This window comes from Ahaetulla prasina, chromosome 3 (genome assembly GCF_028640845.1).
Source record: "Ahaetulla prasina isolate Xishuangbanna chromosome 3, ASM2864084v1, whole genome shotgun sequence".
In the NCBI taxonomy this organism is placed as follows: Eukaryota; Metazoa; Chordata; class Lepidosauria; order Squamata; family Colubridae; genus Ahaetulla; species Ahaetulla prasina.
This window is the reverse complement of record NC_080541.1, coordinates 117,392,641-117,417,166: the sequence shown is the minus strand read 5'-3', so window position 1 is coordinate 117,417,166 and position 24,526 is coordinate 117,392,641. Positions and strand designations below refer to the sequence as shown.

General features: G+C 38.8%; 1 protein-coding gene across 1 annotated transcript in view; it reads right to left on the bottom strand.

Moving 5' to 3' along the window:
* ADCY10 (adenylate cyclase 10) overlaps window positions 1-24,526 on the bottom strand; it is a 192,720-nt gene that overhangs the window by 15,821 nt on the left and 152,373 nt on the right. Inside the window, exons 28-33 of the mRNA XM_058176628.1 lie at window positions 13,965-14,124; window positions 12,693-12,897; window positions 12,511-12,607; window positions 5,705-5,820; window positions 3,905-4,022; window positions 2,956-3,151 (exon numbers count right to left, since the gene is read on the bottom strand). Of these exons, the coding sequence (XP_058032611.1) occupies window positions 2,956-3,151; window positions 3,905-4,022; window positions 5,705-5,820; window positions 12,511-12,607; window positions 12,693-12,897; window positions 13,965-14,124 (892 nt within the window). The remainder of the gene's footprint in view (window positions 1-2,955; window positions 3,152-3,904; window positions 4,023-5,704; window positions 5,821-12,510; window positions 12,608-12,692; window positions 12,898-13,964; window positions 14,125-24,526) is intronic.

Below are 24,526 nucleotides of genomic sequence, written 5' to 3'. Positions count from 1 at the left end.
AACAATAAAAAACTTTCTTTCAACACAGAAAAACCAAGAAAAAAGTCAAAGAATAATTGGTCCACTAATGGGAGAAGAGGGCAAAAAAAGTAACAGGCAATAGAGAGAAAGCAGTACTTAATTCATACTTTGCATCTATCTTCATGCAAAAAGAAAACACAACTCAACTTACTAAAAACAGAACTGTAAATGATAGGTTAGGAATGCAAATTGAAATATGCAAAAATAAGGTAAGAGAACACTTGTCTGCTTTAGATGGATTCAAATCACTGGGCCCTGATAGACTACATCCCAAGTTCTGATGAAACTAGCAGACATATTTCAGAACCATTGAAATATACCTTTCAAAGTTCTTGGAGCACTGGGGAACTATCAGAGGACTGGAAAAGAGCTGATGTGGTTCCCACCTTCAAAAAAGATAAAAAAAACAGATCTACGAAATTACAGACCAATCATCTTGAAAGATCTTGGAAAAGATAATCAAGTAACAAATCTGCGAACATCTAGAAGCAAACAAAATTATAACCAGTAGCCAACATAGTTTGTCAAAACCAGATCATACCAAACAAATTTTATTGCATTCTTCAACAAAGTGAATTAATAAATAAATTAGTGGATCAGCAAAATGCTGTGGATATGGTCAGTGGTAAAATCCAATTTTTTTTCTACTGGTTCTGTGGGCATGGCTTGGTGGCCGTGGCTTGATGGGCATGGCTTGGTGGGCATGGCAGGGGAAGGATACTGCAAAATGCCCATTCGCATCCCACTTGGGTCCAGCCAGAGGTGGTATTTGCCGGTTCTCCGAACTACTCAAAATTTCTGCTACCGGTTCTCCGAACTGCTCAAAATTTCTTCTACCAGTTCTCCAGAATCTGTCAGAACCTGATGGATTTTACCCCTGGATATGGTGTACTTAGATTTCTGTAAAGCATTTGATAAAATAGATAACAATTTACTTCTTAGCAAGCTAGAAAAATGTGAGTTAGATAGCATCAACACCAGATGGATTTGTACTAGCTGACAAATCGTACTCAACCTGTAGTCCTCAATGGAACTACATCCACATGGAAAGAAATAAGTAATGGGGTACCCCAAGGTTCCATTTTAGGCCCAGTACTCTTCAATATCTTCATAAATGATCTAGACAAGGAAATAGAAGGGGAACTCATCAAATTTGCAGATGACACTAAGCTGGCAGGAATAGCCAACACCCCAGAAGACAAGTTCAAGATCCAAAAATGATCTTGGCAGACTTGAACATTGGGCCCTATCTAACAAAATGAAATTCAACATAAATAAAAGTAAGGTTTTACAGTTAGGCAAGAAAAACCAACTTTATTGGTACAGGTTAGGTGAAACTTGGCTTAATGCCAGTAACTGTGAGAGAGATCTTGAAGTCGTCGTGGACAATCACTTACATAAGTCAACAGTGTACGGCAGCAGCCAAAAAAGCCAATGCAATCCTAGGCTGCATTAATAGAGGGGTAGGACCAAGATCATGTGAAGTTCTAGTACTGGTTTACAAAGCCTTAGCAAACCACACTTAGAAGAATGCATCCACTTCTGATTACCCCAATATAAAAATTATGTTTGATGAATTGCATTTTGTTGGATAAGTGTGTGTTCAGAAGATAGGCTCAAGATCCAGAAGGACATGAACATACCCTTATCCAACAAAATACAATTCAGTAATGAGAAAAGTAAGGCCTTACACTTAGGCAAGACAAAACAAATGTATGTACATGGCTTCATAGCAGTACTTAGGTGACCTAGTGGACAATCACATAAGTATGAGCCAGCACTGCCCAAAAAAACCAAAAGCAATGCAATCCTAAAATGCATCAACAGAGGGATAGTATCAAGATCAGATGAAGTATTAGTACAACTTTATATTGCACTGATAAGACCATACTTGGGATGCTGCATTCTGGTCATTATGAAAGAGAAAAGATGCTGAGACTCTAGAAAGAATGCAGAGAAGAGGAAGAATTAGGAGTCTGGAGGCTAATTAATGGTTAGGGACATAGGTATGTCTTGCCTAGCAAAAAGGATTAGGGATGACATGATAGCAATCTTTCCATATTTGCAGGAGTATCACACAGAGGAATGGGTCAATGTATTCTCCAAAGCACCTAGGGACAGGACAAGGAGTAATGGATGGAAGATTATTAAAGAGAGAGCCAAGCTAGAATTAAAAAGAAATTTCCTGAGAGTGAAAAAAATTAATTAGATGGCCTTGAGAACTTCTGGGTGTTCCATTACTGGAGATTTTCAAGAAGAGAATGACAATCATTTGTCAAGAATGAGTAGGAGGTTGGACTAAAAGACCTCTAAAGTCCATTCCAACTCTGCTATTCTTATGTTCTAAAATGAAACAGAAGATACAGACAGCAAGGAGAAGTTTATTAGCAATACCTTTTCAGGAAATAAATCAAAACCCTTGTCTCCTATTCACCCTAGAGTTACCTTTGAACTATAAAGTCTTTATTCCAGCAGATATTCAATAGGAAGAGCTTTCCCAATCTTTTGATTCAGATATACTCAATTTTTTTTTAGATATTATCATAATTTGGATTCTAGCACTATAGAAATAGTAAATAAATTAGCAGGATCATAAGCCATCCCAATTCCTTCCTTAGATTGTAGAACTACTGTCGCCGTAAAGGCTAAAACTAGCTTATATGGTAAGGATCATAATAGGTATATATTAAAATCCAATTTTGTGGGTTTTAGAAGCAGCATTGGAAATACTTTTTCATCCTAAGCCAAACTTCTTGTTGCTGTTAAAATAATAATGCTAAATATCTGCTAAAGTAAAACAAAAAGGATTTTAGATGGAATTATAAACCGATTATGAAAATATAGAGGACTGATTTGACAGTCCGCTGTTTGTACTTGCAAGAAATAGCTAAATAAGTAAATAAATTTCTGCATACCCATCTCTGAATTCCTCACCTTTGTTATCCTGTTATGCATCTCACGGACTTTATCAGGCCTTTCTTCTATATATTTTCTTAACAACAGAGTCTCACACTCTACCAATTTACAGAATCCATGGTTAGAACAGAGTGAAGCACATGTTCTCCTCACCAACCGCCTTGCTTTTTCAAATGGTATTATGAATTTATCCCATTCCTGAAGTCTGGCATACCTAAATGATAAACTCACACATTAGGTAGGAGAGTCAACCCTTTCCTAGTGAGATAAATAGAAACACGGAGTTTTCAGAATGAAAGAACATCAAGGCCAAAAATATATAATATCTTTATACTCTCCACTCCTTCCATAGTTTAGAAATCTACTTATTTTCTCAAAAAACAAACTAATGCTGCAAAAAGAGAAATGGATGATGGAAATTGATAGGAATATGGTTTATAAGATTCAGAGTTAGAATTATACTATACATTGGTAACATTAATCCTTGGAAATCCACTACAGGGTTGGTTTTTTTTGTTATACAGTACAAAAAGTTCTAGCTGACCCAATTATTCATTTAATTAAATAAAGTTAAACAACTTATTATCAGATGACCAGAATTAAATAATTTGGTGTGCAACAGTGGCTAGTAGATTAGAAATGTGTAATTAATTCTTTGGCTCCTCATGACTTAAAAACCACAAGAAATAAATGGGATATAGGCAGAGAATTAATTTCCTTTCTATATCAACCCTTTATGACTCTTTCACAGAAAATCCCATTTCTGTGATAGTTTAAAATATGTTTCAATAATCATTAGTCAGGTCAGAGGAAGATTCAGATACATATATCCATAAAGAACAGTGCAGCCTCCAACAGTAACACTGAGTTCCAGTAAGCCATGGATCAACCTATAAATTTCTATCTTACAACATAAAAAGGGAGAACTATCATGTCATATAATAGCATTACAAAAAATTAAAGTTACCAAATTGCCAGAGAAGAATACAAGCTCAGCATGATGTTGTTCTGAGACATAAGGATGCAGTTTGTTTCATTAGCGAGAATAAAATCCTGGCAGTACTTAAATGGCTTAAAACAAAATCCTGGAGGAGGGAAAAGTATCATTAAGCACGTATTGCTGGCTATGATTCCAGTCAAAGTTGAATATCTCCAAATGTTCAATAGCACATAGAACATATCAACATAATTAACAGTTGCATCATTTGAAGAAAAACTCAGTGGAAAAACTCTATTGTTCATGGAATCTAGTAATACTGCAATATGCATAGCAAATATCAGCAGATCTGCAATGCCTATTTGGCAATAGCTTAATATCTCTGGGCATACAGAGGAAGAAGTGTGTTTAGAATTGGGATCTTGATAACAGGCAAGAAAAAAAATTAAATATATAAAGCTGCACTGTTGGAGCCTAAGCATGGCTGGAAATTAGTATCATTCCTCATTTTATAGCTCCTTTTAACCTGAACATATTCAATCTTGAAGAGGTTAAAGTTGCCCTGATTAAATCTATTACTTAGCCTGACCCGAGTATAACAACAAGAGTAGGCCAGAAACAAAAAGTCAAAGATCAAAAAAGAGAACGATATACAAACGTCATGTTTTGTGAAAAAAACTTTTTATTAATGAGGTCTGACAAGTTTTTTCTCTTGAAAAATATCTGTCAAAATATTTGGATCTGATTAATAAAGCTTTTCTTCTCTGACACTTGGATCTTTTTGTCTTGCTTTCTGCTCCTGGATCAAGTCATGCCATGGGATGGAAATACTGTGAGAGACCCTAATTTGCCATGAGTGTCAAAACAGAGAAGTTCTCCTAGGATGACTGTTAGTATTTCATACTAGTATCCTTTTATTTTCAAAATATTTCTGGTAATCATGTTGGCTAATTTGTTAATGTTAAAATGAACTTTTTTGACCTTTCTATATTTGCACAAAGTTCTTACTATTAAAATAATATGTAACCTTACTATTAAAGTTACATATTCAGGTGATAACTAACCTGAAATTAAATTTCCCAAGCTTATCCTGTGTCAAGAAGTAAAGCTTTATTCAAGTCAATCTCAACTCCTGGTATATATGGATTATATGGACATGACCAAGACTTGGTCACATTATTGATTATTGGGTGGAACTGGTTAGCAGGTGGTTGTGAAGGCTAACAAATTACCATTTGGGTTCCTTAACAGATTTTTTTTCTGATTATATGTTAATGTTAACATTGATAGTGATTTAGAGTCTAGGGTTATATGGAATATTTAATAACATAAATTACATTTAAATTTAGTGATGGTATAAGTGATTGTGTAGACTTTAAATTTTTTAAAACTCTGAACAAGAGAATTCAGAAATTAGGGCAGATTGATAGAGCACAAAGACAGCCCCCAAGTAATAATTGTTAGGGTTTCATGAAGCAGCCCACTTCATGGAATCTCCTAGGTTCTGATCCTAGAGCAATCTGTTTTGGAGCACAACCTCAATTCTACATTCTCTCATTCTACATTCTCTCTTTAAGTAAGTCCACTGAAATCAGTACCATTTAATTCTGAGTAAATATCTATAGCTATCATTATGGTCTATAAGACTGGTCTTTTCACAGATTATTTCTTTTCAGATTTAAAAATGCTCTTCTATTGTTTGTCTTTTAATTATTGTACAGACACACCACCTTGACAACATTTTGTTGAAAGGTAAATATAATTGTTTTTAATTTGTTTTTTTAATTGAAACATACATTTTAGATACTGTTTAAAGAACTCTGAACTTACCAGCATAAAGTATAATGTTCAGACAGCCCGAAATGAAGAGTGACTGTCCAATAATACTGTCATCTCGAAAGGTGAGATCTTCTAGGCAACTCAACACTTGCACAGAATCTTGATATCTAAGAAGAAGCAGGAAGAAACATTTCTATGCAACTGCTAGAAGCTGGTTCCCAAAAGGATTGTATTGGTCTGTTGTGAAATCTTGATAACTGTGTGTGTGCCTGAGGATGACAGAAGTGTAAGCATTATATATAAACATGGACCCTCTAACAACTTATTGCTAATTGTTATTGGTAGGGTTTGTGCTGGGAATCAAACCAAAACACATGACATGGATGACTATATATATTTGGCAACTAAATAAATATAATACATTGATCAAATTGTTCATTCACATGTAGGTTTATTTTTCTCTATATGTATGTAATATATGTAAAAATATCCTCTTATGTATGACTTACATATGTAGTTTACATTATAGACATATTTGCATGGGTATATTTGATGTAAATTATCCACAATTTAAGCAATGTAAGAAATGTATTTCATCTTGAAGACTTATTTGGCTTGGACTAATATGTTGGTGTTATATACCAGGAAAGGATAGTGGGCAAAGCACAACCGTGTAGTATGTGTGTTGTTTGCAGATGCCTGGAATCACACTAAAAACACACCAAGAATGAATACTCCTTTCACTATAATGAAACTTAAAACAGCTCCCACTGATGTCAGTGAAAACTATTTTGAAGTTTCACTGCAGAGTGGGACAATTTTTTGAAGAAAGGTTGCCAAAATAGAGGCTCTCTCCTATACAAAGACAAATTTTTCCACTATGTTAAAATACTTCGACACCTGTTAATAATTAAGTCCTTGCTTTTCCTGATCTAGTGACAGCCATGATTCTTTTCCTAGTTACTGAAGCTTGGGAAAAAGGAGGAGATGACTCCACCACCAGATGAATTTGCAATTGACTGACCAACCACACTAAGCAGGTAATCTTCAATGAAACTACATCAACATGAGATGAAATATGAAGTTGGGTATCTTAAGATTCTGTCTTAGGTCCAGTACTCTTCAACATCTTCATACATGATCTAGAATGATGGGATAGAAGGGGAACTCAAAAAATTTGCAGATGACACCAAGCTGGGAGGAATAGCCAACACTTTAGAACAGAGATGTCAAACTCAAGGTCCGTGGGCTACATCCGCCCTGTGGGGTGCTTAATTCTGGCCTACGGGCAGCCATGGAAATGGCAAAGGACCAACCTGTGGTGCTCTGCCAGTAAAAATGGAGCTTGGGAGAGCTGTGCGCAGCCCCTGTTTTGGGCCTGGATGGCCTCCTGCAGCCCTCTGCTAGTGAAAATGGAGCCCGTGGGGACCACGGGCTTCAGGAGGCTATCCAGGGCTGAAAATGGAGCCTCCTCCCCACAGGGCTGGCAGAGGGCTTCAGGAGGCCATCCAGGCTGAAAATGGAGCCTCCTCCCCACCCCCCACCCCTGGCTCCATTTTTGCTGGCAGAGGGCTAGCAAAACAAACTAAAAGCAAAATAAAATAAAAGGAGAAATATTTCCCCTTTTGCATTTGAGCATCTAAGAAGGGACATGAAAGGGGAAAGAGAAAGAAAAAAGACAAAGAAAAAGAAGGGAAGATGGGAAGACAGCAAGGAAGGAAAAAGAAGGAAAGAGGGGAAGGAAGAAGAAAGGAGAATGAATAGGGAAGGAAAAGGAAAAAAAAGAGGGAGGGAAGGAAGTCCTGCCTTAGCACTTAGCCCCCAGCAGATGGCAAGGCTCCTCTGGAGGACAAGGGTTTGGTGCTCTCCCTGGTCTCGCCTTACTCCACTGGAGACAATGGATTCCCCCAGCCCCACCCGAGCCACCACTGGTGCCCCTGACATGAGTGATGTCAAACTAGCCACGCCCACCCCGGCCATGGCCCTATGCCCCCCCTCAAGGTCAAACACAACCCTGATGCAGCCCTTAATGAAATTGAGTTTGACATCCCTGTTTTAGAAGATAGGCTCAAGACCCAGAACAATCTTGATTTGAACACTGGGCCCTAGCCAATAAGATGCAGTTCAGTGGTGAGAAAAGTAAGGTCCTGTGTTTAGGCAAGAAAAATAAAATGCGTAGGTATAGAATAAGCAGTCCCTGGTTTAACAGTAGTAACTGTGACGGGGATCTAGGAGTTCTAGTGCAGCACCACTTAATTATGAGCCAGCAATGTGCTGCAACTGCCAGGATGCATCGACAGAGTGATAGTGTTAAGACAATGAGAAGTGATACACCACACTTGGAACATTGCATCTTGTTCTGGTCACTATGATACAAAAAAGAGACCCTGGAAAGTATGCAGAGCAGAGCAACAAACATGCTAAAAGGTCTGGAGGCTAAATTATGTGGTAGTTTAGGAAGGTCTGTGTCTAGCTTATCAAGGAAAAGGTTCAGGACAGAGCTAACTATATTCCAGTACTTGAAGTGTTGTCACAAAGAAGAGGGGATTGACTTATTCTGTAGGGTATCAGAGGGCAGAGCAAGAAATAATGGTGGAAGCTTGTTAAAGAGTGGTTCTACATAGAAGTAAGAACAAATTTTCTGACAATGAAAGCAATTAATAAATGGAATAGCTTGCCTCCTGGAGTTTCAGGTGTTCCATCACTGGAGGTTTACAAAATGAGATGATAAAACCATTTGACTGGGATGTATAAAGCTCCTGCCATGAACTTCCAAGATACCTTCCAGTTCTATGATTCTAAGAAATGGTGACAATGATGGCTAGGAGAGGGGTGGAACTGAGGAGCAGAAAGTTGAAAGCTGGAATTGATATGCTATACATAGGAATGTCATCATACTAGAAAGCATGTCTATCAGTCTACTATGCTCTCTGCTGAACTTGCATTTTGAGAATTGTTAATTCAGATTTCTGTTCAGCTTTGAGATTGCAAACTATATTTTATCTGATTTTTATTTTTTTATCTTGTGAAACAGTAATCTTTATATCTGAATTTCAATATTACAGAAAGAAAGAAAGAAATAATATATCAGCTAGTTTATAACTGTAATTTTCTAAAGAAAGAGGAATTATTTTGTGGGATAAACTTTGACCACCCCATCTGAAATAGAAAACTCTTTTTTAGTTAAATTTTCTAGAGTTTCTGCTTTTCATATAATTTTTGTTTAGGCATACTTGTTCATTATTTTACTAAACCTGGAGGGAGAGGAAAGCCAATTTTTAGGATCTAATCCAAAGCATAAACTTCATGATAATCAACCAAGTGATAAATAGGAAGGGAAATTCAGATATTAAAGGGGAGATGTAGGAAGCAAACGCAGGGTCAGTCAAACAGGACTTAGATGCCTATACACTAATGTTCAAAGTATGAGAAACAAGCAGGGCGAACTTCAAATCCTAATGCACAAGGGTAGATATAACATTGTCGCCATTTTTGAAAATCGGTGGGATGAAATGCATGACTAGAACATAGATTTAAATTGTTTGAAAGAAACAGACCAAACAAAAGAGGAGGTAGAGATATATTATATGTAAGAAATAACCACAGTTACAGAAATGCAAAAAAAAAAAAAAAGGATAAAAACCTTCATAAATGCATTGGGATTGAGATTAAAGGGAAAAGGAATGACATTGTCATAGGTGCACACAATATTGTGTGCACCTATGACAATGCACACACCCAACCAGAGAAAATAAATGAACTTTTTCCTAATCAGTTAGTGAAGCTGTCAAGGAAACACACTCTAGTAATAATAGGAGACTTTAACTATTCTGACATCAACTGGGAGGCAAGCTGCATCAAATGGGAGAACAAACAGATTCCTGACAAACCTAGCAAACAACTTCCAAAAAAGCTAATGCAGTCTTAGAATGCATCAAAAGAGGGACAGTATGAAGATCCTCTTTTTGTCCATCTTTTTGGTTATCATACTGATGTAGTCTCATTGTGTTATTTTTCATTCCTTTTTGTTGTTTTATTATTTTCCACTCTTTTGTTCACATTCTTTTCATTTCTTTATTGTTATTGTTGTAAGCCATCTTGAGTAGCCCTATGGTGAAATAGGCAGCAAATAAATAATAATAACAACAACAACAACAACAATAATAAAAGTATGAAGTGTTAGTACTGCTTTATATTGTATTGGTGAGACCACACTTAGAATACTGCATCCAGTTTTGGTCACCATGATATAAAACTCAAGAAAGAATGCAGAGAGGAGCAACAAAGATGATTAGGGGACTGGAAGCTTGCAATCTGGGTTATAGAAACTGGGTATGTTTAGTCTCACGAAGAGAAGGATTGGGGTGACATGATAACAGTCTTCCAATACTTGGGGAGGGGGCTGTCACAGAGAAGTGGGAGTCAACCTACTCTGCAAAGCACCTGAAAGCAAGACAAGAAGTAACAAAAGGAAGCTTATCAAAGAGTGGTCCTACCAAGAATTAAGGAGAGGCAGTCAATTGGCTTGCCTCCAGAAGTTGTGGGTGCTCCATCATAGGAAGTATTTAAAGAGAGATAGGATAGCCATTTCTCCAGAATGGATATAGGGTTTCCTGCTGGAGCAGAGGGTTAGACAAAAAGATCTTTAAGGCAGGGGTTTCCAACCTTGGCAACTTTAAGCCTAGAGGACTTCAACTCCCATAATTCCCCAGCCAGCTTTGCTTTAAGGTCCCTTCAATTCAATTATCCTATATTCTGTAAATAGACTGCTACTTCTACTATGCCAATCAAGTAAAACTATGTCCTGTTGCTTAAGTTATTTGTAAACTACTTTTCAGAAAACCTATCATTTATTGGGAGATTATCAGTGGGAGATGGGCAAAATGCTGCCCTTACTGGGACTAAAACAGTCAAAATTTCAAGGCCACATCAGAAGTGTGTATGTGGGGTTTTTAAAAATTAGGATGGAGCAATGATTGTATGATTTCATTCACATGGATTTAACCGTGATTTCTCATTGCATGAATATCTTTTGGGCAATTGTGACTGGTGACTTTGAAGTGCGAAAAGTCTTGTGCACCTTTCCCACAAAACAAATCTCAATTTTGGATTTGCAGCAAGAATTATGAAGGAGAAAGGGGGTGTGTGCACATATGGTTATCTAACCAGGTCCTGACTGCTCTAGAATTAGAGAAAAGAAAACTAATGGTGTAGTATTTCCTGCTTGAGCAGGGGGTTGGACTAGAAGACCTCTGAGGTCCATTTCAAACTCTGTTATTCTGTTAATATTATATTTACAGAATTCACTAGACTATAGACTCACAGATTGAATTTAAATTTATGGTCTTATGTGGATCCAATCTGTATGGTTAGTTTCTGTTTCCAGAAGTCATAGCATAGGGCTAAAAGAAACCTTGGAGGTCTTCTAGTCCAAGCCCCTGCTTAAGAAAAGATACCTTATATTATTCTGGTCAAATGGCTGTCCAATATTTTCTGAAAACATCCAGTGATGAGAGCACAAACAACTCTGGATAGCAAGGTATTCCATTGATTAATTGTTTTCACTGTCAGGAACTTTTCTCAGAATAACAGACAAATGTTTGTCCAATCTCTTCTTTAAAATCTCCCACAACTTCTTGAAGCAAATTGTTCCATTGTGTTCTGTCTCCATCCTCATTTTGGAGTAACGAGCTGGCGTACAGCCAATGGATACATGGCTCCTATCAGTCCTGGCCAAGAAAATGCAGCTGCCTGCCAAAAAGTTCAAACAGATTAAGACTTCAGCTCACTTCGACACGGTTCAGCGAATTTGCTTCCCGTGGAACTGAGAGCAGTCCCAAAACTCTTTATATATCCTGTGGGGTGGGGCTCCTGCCCCACTCTCCCCTTTGATGATGCTGCCTCTCTAATCTTCTGAAGCGCGGGTCGATCCAGGCTTGATTGGTATGATTATCAGCTGCATCTGTAGGCGTATCCTGAGGAAGGGAGGAATCAGGGGATGTCAGCCTCATTATGTCCTCCAACTGGCCTGGTTCTGGCTTCTGGAGAAATCGGTGCTCCTGAGGTAAGCCTTACCGGCCCTTCCCCCTCAATCTCAGAGTCACTTTCGGGCATGGGGCCACAACACATTGATTAATTGTTCTCACTGTCAGAAAGTTTGTCCTTAGTTCTAGGTTGGTTCTCTCCTTGATTAGTTTCCATGCATTGCTTCTTGTTTTATCTTCAGGTTCTTTGGAGAGCAGGTTGACCCATTCTTCCTTGTGGCAGCCCCTTAAAATATTGGAACATTGCTATTATGACACTCCTAGTCTCCTTAGTTCTAGACTGTCTCTCTCTTTAACAAGCTTCTGCCCATTGCTTCTTTTTTGTATTGTGATTCTTTTTTTGTATTATGCTGATTAGAACTGAATGCAGTATTCCAAGTGCGGACTCACCAGCGCAGTGCAAAGTGTTACTTAATGTAATCTTGATACTATCCCTCTGTTAATGCAGCCTTGGACTACCTTGGCTTTATTTAATTCAATTTAGATTCAATTAGCATTAAAATCAAAACCAGCAGGCAAGTGTATGCATGAAACTTCCCTCACTGAAGTGGTGACCAGTGCACTCAAGTATGAAGCTCCCTTTGTGGGAGCAGCAGGTGCATACACCCACCGCTTGCATAAATGGAGCATGCACACTTGCGTAAACCCACCTACCACTCACAGGGAACTACCCCTCTCCCCTCGCCAGGCTGCCAAGCCAAAAAGGTTGGGGACCACTGAACTAGATGACCTCCAAGTTCTCATCCAACTCTGTTATTCTGAAAGCCACATTTTTTGTAAAAAAAAAATAAAAATAAAGATACAGCCAAGTACCTGGTGCTAAGATAAAGAGCTTTGAAAATGTCATGGAGCACAGTAGCATCAAGGTTAGGCCTCTTCAGCTGCTCATATAACTCGTGTGCACGATAACCTAAAAAAAAAAAAGCAGTCCAAAAATATCTGCCTATCTTTTGAGCCCAAGAGTTGCTGCATTAGAAGCTGTCAAGTTAACTTACCCAGTTGGATGGCTAAAGGTAAGTTCCCCAAACAAAGCTTCATGTAAGCCAATGATGATGCTAGTTTAGCAATTGTCAGTAACCCTCCTCCAACAACTTGAAGATGAGAACTACGTTTGATAGCCATTAACTCATACTTCATCCATTCATGTTGGCAACCCATCATTTGATAGCAGAGGGAGAAATCCGTATAGGATGAGATTATCTATGACATTACAAATAAAGGCACAAATGAACTTTGGTACATATTAAGAACATTTTAGTGAAAAGAATCTAGTATTGGTTTAGTCAGAAACTTGCAGGACCTATCTTGATCTTTCCTCAAACTTTTTCAATTTGGTACTCACCCCAATTTGAAGTCAAAAATTGGTAATAATAGTTCTGGAAGATCTTTGATACTAAAAATGAGAATATCTGGACTTCTCAATGTTTTTTGTTTCTGTGAATTCTAGTATCTTGTTAATTTGCCTTAAACAGTTGAATTTTCAAGAAAACTTAAAAACCCCACTATCCCCACAGGAACCCATTTATAGTATGAGATTGTATGAATAGTCTTAATATCCTTTGTCTCATATAATACATTCAGATGATAGAGCAAACAAAGCATTGAACATTAGGGAATATAACCATGGTACCTTCTTCCAATATATATTTGGAAGATATCAACATTACTGCCTTTTTGCTAAAGTTGTGAAGTGAGAGTTTAATTCTGTTGTGGCTGCTTCTTCATATATTTCTTTTTCTTATTTTTCTTTATACTATGTTTATTTTTATTTAAAATTTTATTTAGAAAATAAGCTAAGACTTTTTAACCTAAGTAATAAATATATGGCAGTAAATTAATGTTAAAATGTAAGATAATGAGAAAATCAAGCATTAATTAATAGTGCAGTAACTTCAGCCACAGCAAATCAGTGTAAGTTACTATATGCATCTGAATTTAAACCTGCTTATTTCCATTACTTACAGTAGTTTAAATAGTACCCAAATTCTGTTTATGTATTACAGTCATTAATGTGCACAAAAATCCTTGCACTTGACCTCTGCATTAAAGGTATGATTTTTAATGATCATCATTGTGAATACATCAAATTGGACAGAGTACATAAAGAACAATTGATCAAACCATGAGAGTGCTAATCCAAACAAAATTACCTACAGCATGAATTGCCAGGTTTCATTTGATACCAGTTTTCTCTATAATATAGAGAAGGAACAAGACAAGAATGGGGATAGTCTGCAACGGCAGAATAGAAAGCTATCTAAGTATACCTGAGATTCATCTTGAGACTCCTCTGCACAGTTCACCTGCATGAGGGCTGCCAAACGGGTGAACGTTTTCCTACTTCTAGCTACATCCAGATTGAAGAGCTGCCACAGCAGGGAAAGGCAGTGACCTTGCTGGAACAGAACTGCTAGTCTCTTCTCCCTGCTGTAAAAGGAAGAACAACAATTCACGTGGCATGAAGAACATCAGATCTACACAAACACCCCCAATTTACTTGCTGTGAGAAAACTAAGACCCTAAGATCCTCTTGTAACTATACACAGTGAAAGCTGGCTTAGGAAAGATGTGTATCAGTTAAGTCATTTGTTCAAGCCATTCCGCTGTAATGCCTATAGTGCAAGAATTGCATGGCTTTCCCTTTGCTTTTCCCATGACAGCATCTGATGCATAAGCAGGGTAATGAACCATGTAAATTTGACAACAAGAATTGGGACGTTATTGATTTCCTGAAGTGTTCCATATAATATTGTTGGTTGATTTTTTTATATGATGTATAGTATAATGAATTGGAAGCTGTACTAATTCTAAGCAGATTAAGGCAGAATGATTATACATCTAACAGAATAACAGAGTTGGAAGAGACCTTGGATATCTTCTAGTCCAACCTTCTGATTAAGCAGGGACCTAAACTATTTCAGACAAATGGGTGTCCAATCTCATCTTTAAAAGCTCCAGCTTCTTGTTCTGTCTTCAAGTGGTTTGGAGAATAGATTGAACACAGACTTTCGGACCACCGCTCAACACCGCACGAAGGCGGGACCAATACGTTGGTTCCGCCCCAGGCGACTGATGGACCCGGAGAGGTTCCTGATGGAGCTTGGGCCGCTCCCTGGCGATCTGGCCCACGGCTCAGCCGAGGAGCTTGTTGCAGCCTGGGAACAGGCCACGGTGGGCGCTTTGGACCATGTCGTGCCTTTGCGGCTTCTGACCCGGCGTAGGTCTCAACCAGCTCCTTGGTTTTCCGAGGAGCTGAGGGAGATGAAGCACCAGAGAAGACGCCTAGAGAGCGCGTGGAGGTCCAGCCGTTCTGAAGCTGACCGAACACTAGTTAGGTCTTTTACTCAGACCTATCTAGTGGCATTGAGGGAAGCCAAGCGGGCCTATGTCTCTACCCTCATTGCGTCAGCAGAGAACCGCCCAGCCTCCCTGTTTAGGGTGACTCACTCCCTCCTTCATCAAGAGGGTTGCTATGATCCCTTACAGGATTGTGCTGAGGATTTCAGCAGGTATCTGTTTCACAAAATCGCTCAGCTTCGGGACGGTTTGGACCAAAATTGGGTAGTTTCGGGCGAGGTGACGGAGGCTAGTCTTGTTGAGACCATCTGGGAGGAGTTTGATCCTGTGGCTCCCGAGGACATGGACAGGTTGCTGGGGCGACTGAATGCCACCACATGTTTATTGGACCCGTGTCCCTCCTGGTTGGTGCTGGCCACCCGGGATGTTACACGAGGCTGGCTCCAGGGGATTGTCAACGCTTCTTTGAGGGAGGGTGTTGTTCCCACTGCCTTGAAAGAGGCGGTGGTGAGGCCCCTCCTCAAGAAGCCCTCCCTGGACCCAGCTGTTTTGGGCAACTACCATCCAGTCTCCAACCTTCGCTTGTGGTGAAGGTTGTTGAGAGTGTGGTGTCACACCAGTTACCCCGGTACCTGGATGAATCTGTCTATCTAGACCCGTTCCAGTCTGGCTTCCGACCCGGGTACAGCACGGAGACAGCTTTGGTCGCATTGGTGGATAACTTCTGGAGGGCCTGGGACAGGGGTTATTCCTCTGCCCTGGTTCTCCTAGATCTCTCAGCAGCTTTTGATACCATCGACCATGGTATCCTGCTGCGGCGGTTGGGGGGATTGGGAATGGGAGGCACCGTGTTTCAGTGGTTCTCATCCTATCTCTCCGACCGATTGCAGACGGTGTTGGCAGGGGGGCAGAGATCGACCTCGAGGCGCCTCCTTTGTGGGGTGCCACAGGGGTCGGTTCTCTCGCCTCTTCTGTTCAACATCTATATGAAGCTGCTGGGTGAGGTCATCAGTGGTTTTGGGGTGAGTTATCAACTGTACGCGGATGACACCCAGCTGTACATTTCCACCCCTGACCACCCCAATGAAGTTGTCGAAGTGTTGTCTCGGTGTTTGGAGGCCGTACGGATCTGGATGGGGAGAAACAGGTTCAAGCTCAACCCCTCCAAGACTGAGTGGCTGTTGGGGGCGAATCATTGGCCCCAATGGAGAGGGTGCGCAATCTGGGTGTTCTCCTGGATGGACGGCTGTCCTTTGAAGATCACTTGGCAACCGTCTCCAGGAGAGCTTTTTACCAGGTCCGCCTGGTCCGCCAGTTGCGCCCCTTTCTAGACCGGGATGCCTTATGCACGGTCACTCACGCCCTCATCACTTCTCGCCTGGACTACTGCAATGCTCTCTACATGGGGCTCCCCTTGAGGTGCACCTGGAGACTTCAGTTGGTTCAGAATGCAGCCGCGCGGGTGATAGAGGGAACCACTCGTGGCTCCCATATAACACCGATCCCGCGCAGGCTGCACTGGCTACCTGTGGTTTTCCGAGTGCACTTCAAGGTCCTGGTTACCACCTTTAAAGCGCTCCATGGCATAGGAGCGGGATATCTTCAGGACCACCTTCTGTTACCACATGCCTCCCACCGGCCGGTACGCTCCCATAGAGAGGGTCTTCTCAGGGTGCCGTCAGCCAAACAGTGTAGGCCGGCGACCCCCAGGGGGAGAGCCTTCTCTGTGGGGGCACCTACCCTCTGGAATGAGCTTCCCCCAGGACTTTGACAACTTCCTGACCTCCGGACCTTTCGCCGCGAGCTGAAGACATATCTATTCTTCCGAGCAGAACTGGCTTAAATAGGGTTTTTAAATATGGATTTTATTGGGGTTTATTTTATATTGTGTACTGTATTTTAAATTTTAGGCCATATTGAATACGTTTTTTAAAGAGTGTTTTTATTGTAATATATTGTATTATTTTATCTGCCTGTTCACCGCCCTGAGTCCTTCGGGAGAAGGGTGGTATAAAAATTAAATTATTATTATTATTATTATTCATTGTTTGATTATCTTTTGCAGTATCTTCTTAGATATTGAAGTCAGACTGATAGGATTGTAGTTTCCTAGATCAATTTTTCCCCTTCCCCCCCTCTTTTTTTTTTTTTTAAGAAACTATGTCAGCTCTTTCCAGTCTTCTGATGGTTCCCCGGTGTTCCAGGATCTTTGAAAGATATAGCTCAGGTTCCATAGATTCCTATCGAGATGCTGCCATTCTGGTGGGGAAGGAGCCTGGGTGCATTCTTTAGTTTATAGCCTTTTTCCTGGTGGCTATCTATCCTGTACTTTGATTTATCTTTTTGGGAATGTAATGTGGGGGGGGCATCTGTTTTGTCTCAGCTCCTAAGCCTCCAGCATGCAACACCTGAGACTTCTTATCACCTTCTCAGCCTGCAATTCTCAAAACAACTTCGCACCTGTGGATTGGCTTATTCAACACTGGACTGAGGGAAGGGGTTTCTAATTGCTTTTACCTAATGGAATTGCACGGGAATCCTCAGATCATGCTTCCTTTGTCTAGCTATCATTTTCCTTCAATAAAAGGTTCCTTTTGAAATGTTAATTGTTTCAAGAGTTCTACTTTCTTGGAGGAGAGGAGAGGCAGGCCTTTACAGTGGTTCTGCGATCATGTCTGCTAGTTGCTTCAGAACCCATCTGGATCTGGTAATTTGAACTTTTCTAGAGTGAATGGGTGTTCTTTTACCATTTTCTCGCCAATTTTGACTTGCATTCCTAATCTGTATTTTATGGTACTGTTTTTGATTGGTTTTCCATCAAAAATCATGGTATTTTTTTCATTTTGCATGAAGACAGATCAGAATGAATTCAGGAGCCCTGTTTTCTCCCTGCTGCCCATTAGTTCCTTGCCATTTTCTCCCTTTAGTGAACTAATTGTTTCCTTGACTTTTTCTTTTTTACTTTTTTTTATATATTGAAAGAAACCTTTACTATTTTTGACATTTGCTGGAAATCTTAGTTCATTCTGAGCCCTAGCTTTCCCAACTTATTTTTTGCAAATTTGGGCTATATGATAATATTCTGCCTTGGATATGTATCCCTCTTTCCATTTTTTATACTTGTCCTTTTCGTCTTTTAGTTTATCAGAGAGGTCTTTATTGAACCATGTTGGTTTCTTCTTGAATCTCTTATTTTTCTTTTCCAGTGGTATTGTGGTGGATTGGGCTTTTATTATCTCATTTTTCAAGTTTCCCAAGTTTCTTGAGTTGTTTTTCCTTTAAGATTTTCATCCATGGAATCCTTCTCAATCTCTCCCTTCCCAAGTTTTTTGAATTCACTCTCTTACAATCTAAGACACTAGTTTGGTTTTATTATTTATGTCTGCATTATATTGAATTCAAATATAATATGGTCACTTTCCTGCAACTTCAACCTCCTCTATCACTTCATCTCTGTTAGTGAGAACTAAGTTCAGTATACTACAGCTTACACTGTAGTTCCCTCCTCTACTTTTTGGATGACAAAATTGTCAGTTAGGCTCATCAGGAAGCCTTTCTGATCTCCCTTTCAATACAGAATTTGTTTCACAGTTGATATCAGGGTAGTTGAAATCCCCAATTACCACTATAGTGTGTTTCCTGCACAGATGGCAAAGGCATTTCTGTGGTTTAAAATGACTGGCTGTAAGAATAACATTTGTTTATTATCAGGAACAGAGATGGTTAAATCTGAATTTTAATCAGTTTTCCATTTTGTAGACTTTCATTTATTTTGATCTATCTTTGCATTAATTTGCAAATTTTCTTCTCTGACTACTTTTCCTGCATAAAGATATGTATTTTCTTGCACATTCTAACATATATTTTAATAAATATATTTTCTATGCATCTATGGTTTGGTTTGGTTTTGCTAGGCTGAGAGTGACTTCCAGTTCAGAGGTCAATTCTAGCCATCAAGTCTTTTCATCAAATCCAGGTCAAAAAACTTGCACAGTAACCTCCAAGGAGCTATCATGGCATTCACCCAATCTCACTTTAACTTCTTTCTTTCTATAAGCAAGGTTATCTCCATTTTGTTCCATTAGTCCCTCAAGATATGGCTGTGTTCCTTGGGATCTTGTAAGAATCGCTAAGACAGCGTCCATCGGCTGTCAAGCAATTCGGAAAACCTTTGCTTTGGGAGAAGAGGGGAAGGTGAGTTAAGGGGCAGAGGTAGAGCACCCCAAGAATCCCTGGAATGACTCCAGGGGTTCGGCGGGAAGGGCTCCATAGGAAGCCTCGGGAAAACTCCGGATCCAAGGCTTTTCTGCAGGCTAGCAGAACAAATCACAACGTCCAGTCCTGGGACCAATATTGGATTATAAATTGAATCATTACCAGCGGAGCAGAAGCAGGAGGACGAGCGGTGATGTCGTGTCCCACCCCCCACTCCGACGAACGAGTCAAGGAAGTCCATAACAAACTTGGCAACGAAGCCTCTGCAGCTTGCCAAGTTCCTTCGAGGTTTATCAGGGCAGGCAGGAGTCCAAGTTGTGACTTCAGCGATAGGGTCTGGTATCAGCAAACTCGATAAAACTTTGCTTGACTCAAGGTTGGAATGCCAAAAGAAGATCCTTTATATAGGCTGTGGGGTGTGGCTCCATGACTCAGCATTTATTCAGGCCTGCCCCTCCCTTCCTTCTGCTGGAGTCACCTCTCAGATCTCCGGAAGCGAGGATCCTCCCACTTTGAATAGTCTTCAGCTGGATCTGCTGTCAGCGTCTGGAAAAGGGAGGAGTCAGAAGGAGTAGGCGCGAGCAATTCCAACACCTGGCTGGCTTCCTGCTCTGAAGGCTGAGCCAAAGGAACACACACTGTATGAGTGAGATTTATTGGGCTACTCCTTTCACTCCTGGAATCCTCTCTGGGCATGGGGCCAGGGCCAGGGGCTGGAGGCATGACAGGCCATTCATCTTCATTATCAGACTCGGAGTCTGATAACAGGCCCGGTTGGAGACAGGAGGGGCCCAGCTGAGGAGAGGAGGGAGGACGAGTCACAACAGATGGCAAGTAACAAAATCTTACCTTCCCGATACCTTGTTTTCTTATGCTAAAGACAAGAACAGAATGCAGCCATTGAAGTAATAGGCTGAAAGCAAAAGTGAGAAAGCTCTTACTGTTTCAATGCTGAGTCACTAGAGACTGTTGGAGTGCTTTTTGAAAGGAAAAAGGAGAGACTTTGAAAGCGGTGGAAGATTGAAGAAGTTTTAATGACTTTTATTGACTTTGATTAAAATATAAGTTTAGAATGGCAGCTAAACAAATTAAAGCAAGTTCTGCTAAAGGAGCTGGGGCATCCCCAGCTCATACATCTGAAATTAAAGTATGAAATTTAGAGACATTACAAGATAATTTGATGGACTTTGTCAAAGAATCTCTAGGCTTACAAGCCTCCCTTATTAAGGAGAAATTTAAAGAGATGGTGGGGGAAATTTCTAAAATTAAAGAGGAAGTTTCAGAAATTAAGGAAGGAAATAAGGAAATAAGAGAAGGAATTAATATAGCAATCCAAAGTTTGGTATCAAATATGATACAGTTAGAGGAAAGTGTGGAAGAAATTAAGCAAGTTAATTTAAAGCTGGAAAGTAAAATCGAGGAAATTCAAAATAAGGTGGAGAAGACAGATGATGAGGTTGTTTTGATACAATACAGGGCGATGGAATTTGCTTTAAGAATAAGGGGGGTTAGAGAGAATAAACAAGAAGATTTAAATCAGATATTTTCAGAGGCTTTTGCAGAGATTTTGGGGGAACAACCAGAAGATTTTGTTCTTCAAATTGATAAAATTTACCGGATTAATTCGTGGATTGCGAGACAAAAACAACTGCCAAGAGATGTAGTTATATATTTTACTACCAGGCGAATCAGAAACCAAATTTTACAGGCATCTTATAAAGGAAAAATACAAGTAGCTGGTCAAGAAATTGTAATACTGAAGGAAATTCCTCCTAAAATGTTGAGAAGCAGAAAGGATTTTGCCTTTCTGGTAAATGAACTGAGAAAAAGACAGCTGGAATGTAGATGGGATATTCCAGCTGGTATAATAGTTTTTCAAGCAGGAAAAGTACATCGTATCAATACAGTTTTGAAAGCGAGAGACTATTACGTTAATGTCCTAAAAGCTGGAAACCCACCATCACCAGAAAGACGAAGCAGAAGGGATTCTGATGAGATAAAAAAGGGGAAAGAGAAGCACGTGATGCCTCTGTGGTGATAGTTATGGAGGAGGATTTGCTGCAAGTTACAGAAAGCCCGAAAGATCAAAGGCAGACTAGAGCTGCTACCAAGCGGATGCAACAAGAAGCAAAAGTTCAACAAACTTTAAAGGCAGTACAAGATACCAAAACAGAAACAGTGGGAGGAGCTAGGCCGAAGATCTGGGAGGATTGGCAGCTGATGCTTCAAAAGCTTCCGTTTGCCAAAAATGGCAAATAGATTTCTATCCTGGAATGTTAATGGTTTAAATTCACCATGCAAGAGACGGAAGATATTTCATTATCTGAAACAGTTTAAGTATGATGTAATATGTTTACAGGAAACCCATATTAGAAGTTCAGGCCAAAAGTACTTGATAAATTCCAGGCTTGATACACATTTTGTTGCAGCAGCTCCAGAGAAAAAAAATGGTATAGTTGTGTATTTTAAGAAGGGTTTATTAGTAAAACTAATTGAAGCAGATGTTCAAGGAAGATATATTGCTATTGAATTTTTACAAGAAGGAGAAAAGATACTTATAATTGGAGTTTATGCACCTAACCAACAGCAAGAACCTTTTTTTAAATTTTTACACAATAGAATTATACATTAGGATTATAAATCTCATATATTAATGGGAGATTGGAATGGAGTTTTGGATACTTGAAAAGACAAAAAGGGCTTACTTTACAATATTTCAAGTCGTGCAAAGTTACCTAAAGCCTTTTTTGATATGATGGATGACTTAGAACTAATAGATGTTTGGTGAGAATGGAATAAGGAAGAGAAAGATTTTACTTTTTTTTCAGATAGACATCAATCTTTTTCAAGGATTGATTTTATCTTAATTACTAATGATTTATTTTTAGGGTGAAGAAAACTAAGATATGTCCAAGGATTTTGACGGATCATAGCCCTGTGTGGATAGAATTTGATCAGGGGAAGGGTGTTAGGAGATTGTGGAGGTTGAATGAAAATTTGTTTAGATATGAAGAAAATGTAAAAGAATGTAAAAAACAAATGAAAGAATTTTTTGACATGAATATGAATAAGGGTACTTCTGTGGAGATGGTTTGGGACGCGAGGAAGGCTTATATGAGAGGAGTTTTAATATATATGAACAATAAATATAGATGTAAATTACAGAAAAAGAGAAAAGAACTAGAGGAGGAAATTAAAAAAAGAGAACAGTTACTTATAAAGAGTCCTGGAGATAAGAAAATAAAGAAGTCAATAAATATATTACAAGGGGAATTTAATATGATGGTGGCAGACCAGGTGGCAACAAATTTACAATATGCTAAACATAATACATTTAATAATACTAATAAATCGGGTAGGTGGTTAGCTTATATATTAAGGAAAAAACAGAAATTACGTACTATTGGTAAGGTAGAATATAGGAGTAAAGAAGTATATCAACAGAATTTGATTCAAAAAGCCTTTTTGGAATTTTATACAAAGTTATACCATAGGGATTTAATTAAAGAAATAGATATAGATAGATATTTACAAGATAAAGGTATTCAAGAAATTACATAAGAGCAAAGGGAGGAATTGAACCAACTTATAACAATAGAAGAAATAATTTTTGCAATTAAACAGTTGAAAATGGGTAAAGCCCCAGGTACAGATGGTTTGACAGCTGTTTATTATAAAAACTTACAAGAGGAAATGCTAGAGCTGCTTAAGATGTTATTTAATAAAATTCAATCTGGAGGAGGAGTGCCTCCATCATGGAGAACGGCTTTTATCTCGCTGATTCCAAAGGAAGAGCAAGATTGTAGTAAACCTGAAAATTATAGACCAATATCGCTTTTAAATACTGATTATAAGATTTTTGCTAAGATATTAGCCAGTAGATTAATGTCAGTTATGAGTTATACGATTCATAGTGATTAATCAGGGTTTATTAAAGGGAGACAAATGAGATATAATATAAGACAGATTGTAGATCTATTGGAATATTTAGAAAGGAATAGCCAAGTCCCCGCAGCGTTCTTTTTTTTGGATGCTGAAAAAGCCTTTGATAGATTGAATTGGCAATTTTTATTTAAAGTTATAAAAAGGATGCAGTTTGGAGACTATTTTATACAAACAATTAAAGCAATATATCAGAAACAGACAACACAAATAATAATTAATGGTAGTTTAACAGAATCTTTTAGAATTGAAAAAGGTACAAGGCAAGGATGTCCCTTGTCCCCATTATTGTTTATTTTAACTTTAGAAATTTTATTAAATAAAATACGTGGCTCAAATCAAATAACAGGAATAAAAATTAGACAGCAGGATTATAGATTAAGAGCGTTTGCGGATGATTTGGTTGCTACTTTAACTCAACCTATTCAGTCAGCTATATACTTAAAAGAGATAATTAATCAATATGGTAAAGTATCTGGTTTTAAAGTTAATCAACAGAAGACAAAGATGATAACTAAAAATATGAACATACATCAAAAAGAAGAATTAGAAAGAGTTACAGGATAGGAAATTGTTAAAAAAGTTAAATACTTAGGAGTATATATTACAGCTTCAAATGTGAAATTATATAAAAATAATTATGAGGTGTTGTGGCAGAAGGTACAGAAGGAAATGGAGAATTGGAAGAAATTACAATTATCTTTGTTGGGAAAAATAGTAGCAATTAAAATGAATGTTTTGCCTAGGTTTTTATTTATATTTCAAATGATACCAGTCTTAAAAAGGATGTAAATTTGCGGGAATGGCAGAAAGGGATTAGCAACTTTATTTGGATGGGTAAAAAACCGAGAATAAAGCTAAAAATAATGCAAAATACATGTGAAAGAGGGGGGTTAAAAATGCCTAATTTGAAATTATATTATGAAGCAGTTGTTTTGTCATTGATTAGTGATTGGTTTAATTTAATGGAAGAAAGAATTTTGAATATAGAAGGTCATGATTTGTTATATGGATTTATTCATTCATTTATTTATTTATTTTATTTATATACCGCCCTTCTCCCGGAGGACTCAAGGTGGTTTACAGCCATGGTAAAAAGTACAAATCAAAAAGTAAAAAAAAAACATTTCAAAACTAATTAAATTAAAGGCTGAAAGAATTATAATAAAACTATATTAAAACCCCACTAAAAAACTTCATTAAACCAGCCCTGCAGGATGGAACAGAAAGGTCTTTAGCTCGTGGTGAAAGGTCCAGAGATCAGGAAGTTGATGTATCCTCAGAGGCAGTTCATTCCAGAGGGCAGGGGCCCCCACAGAGAAGGCTCTCCCCCTGGGGGTCGCCAGTCTACATTGTTTGACCGACAGCACCCTGA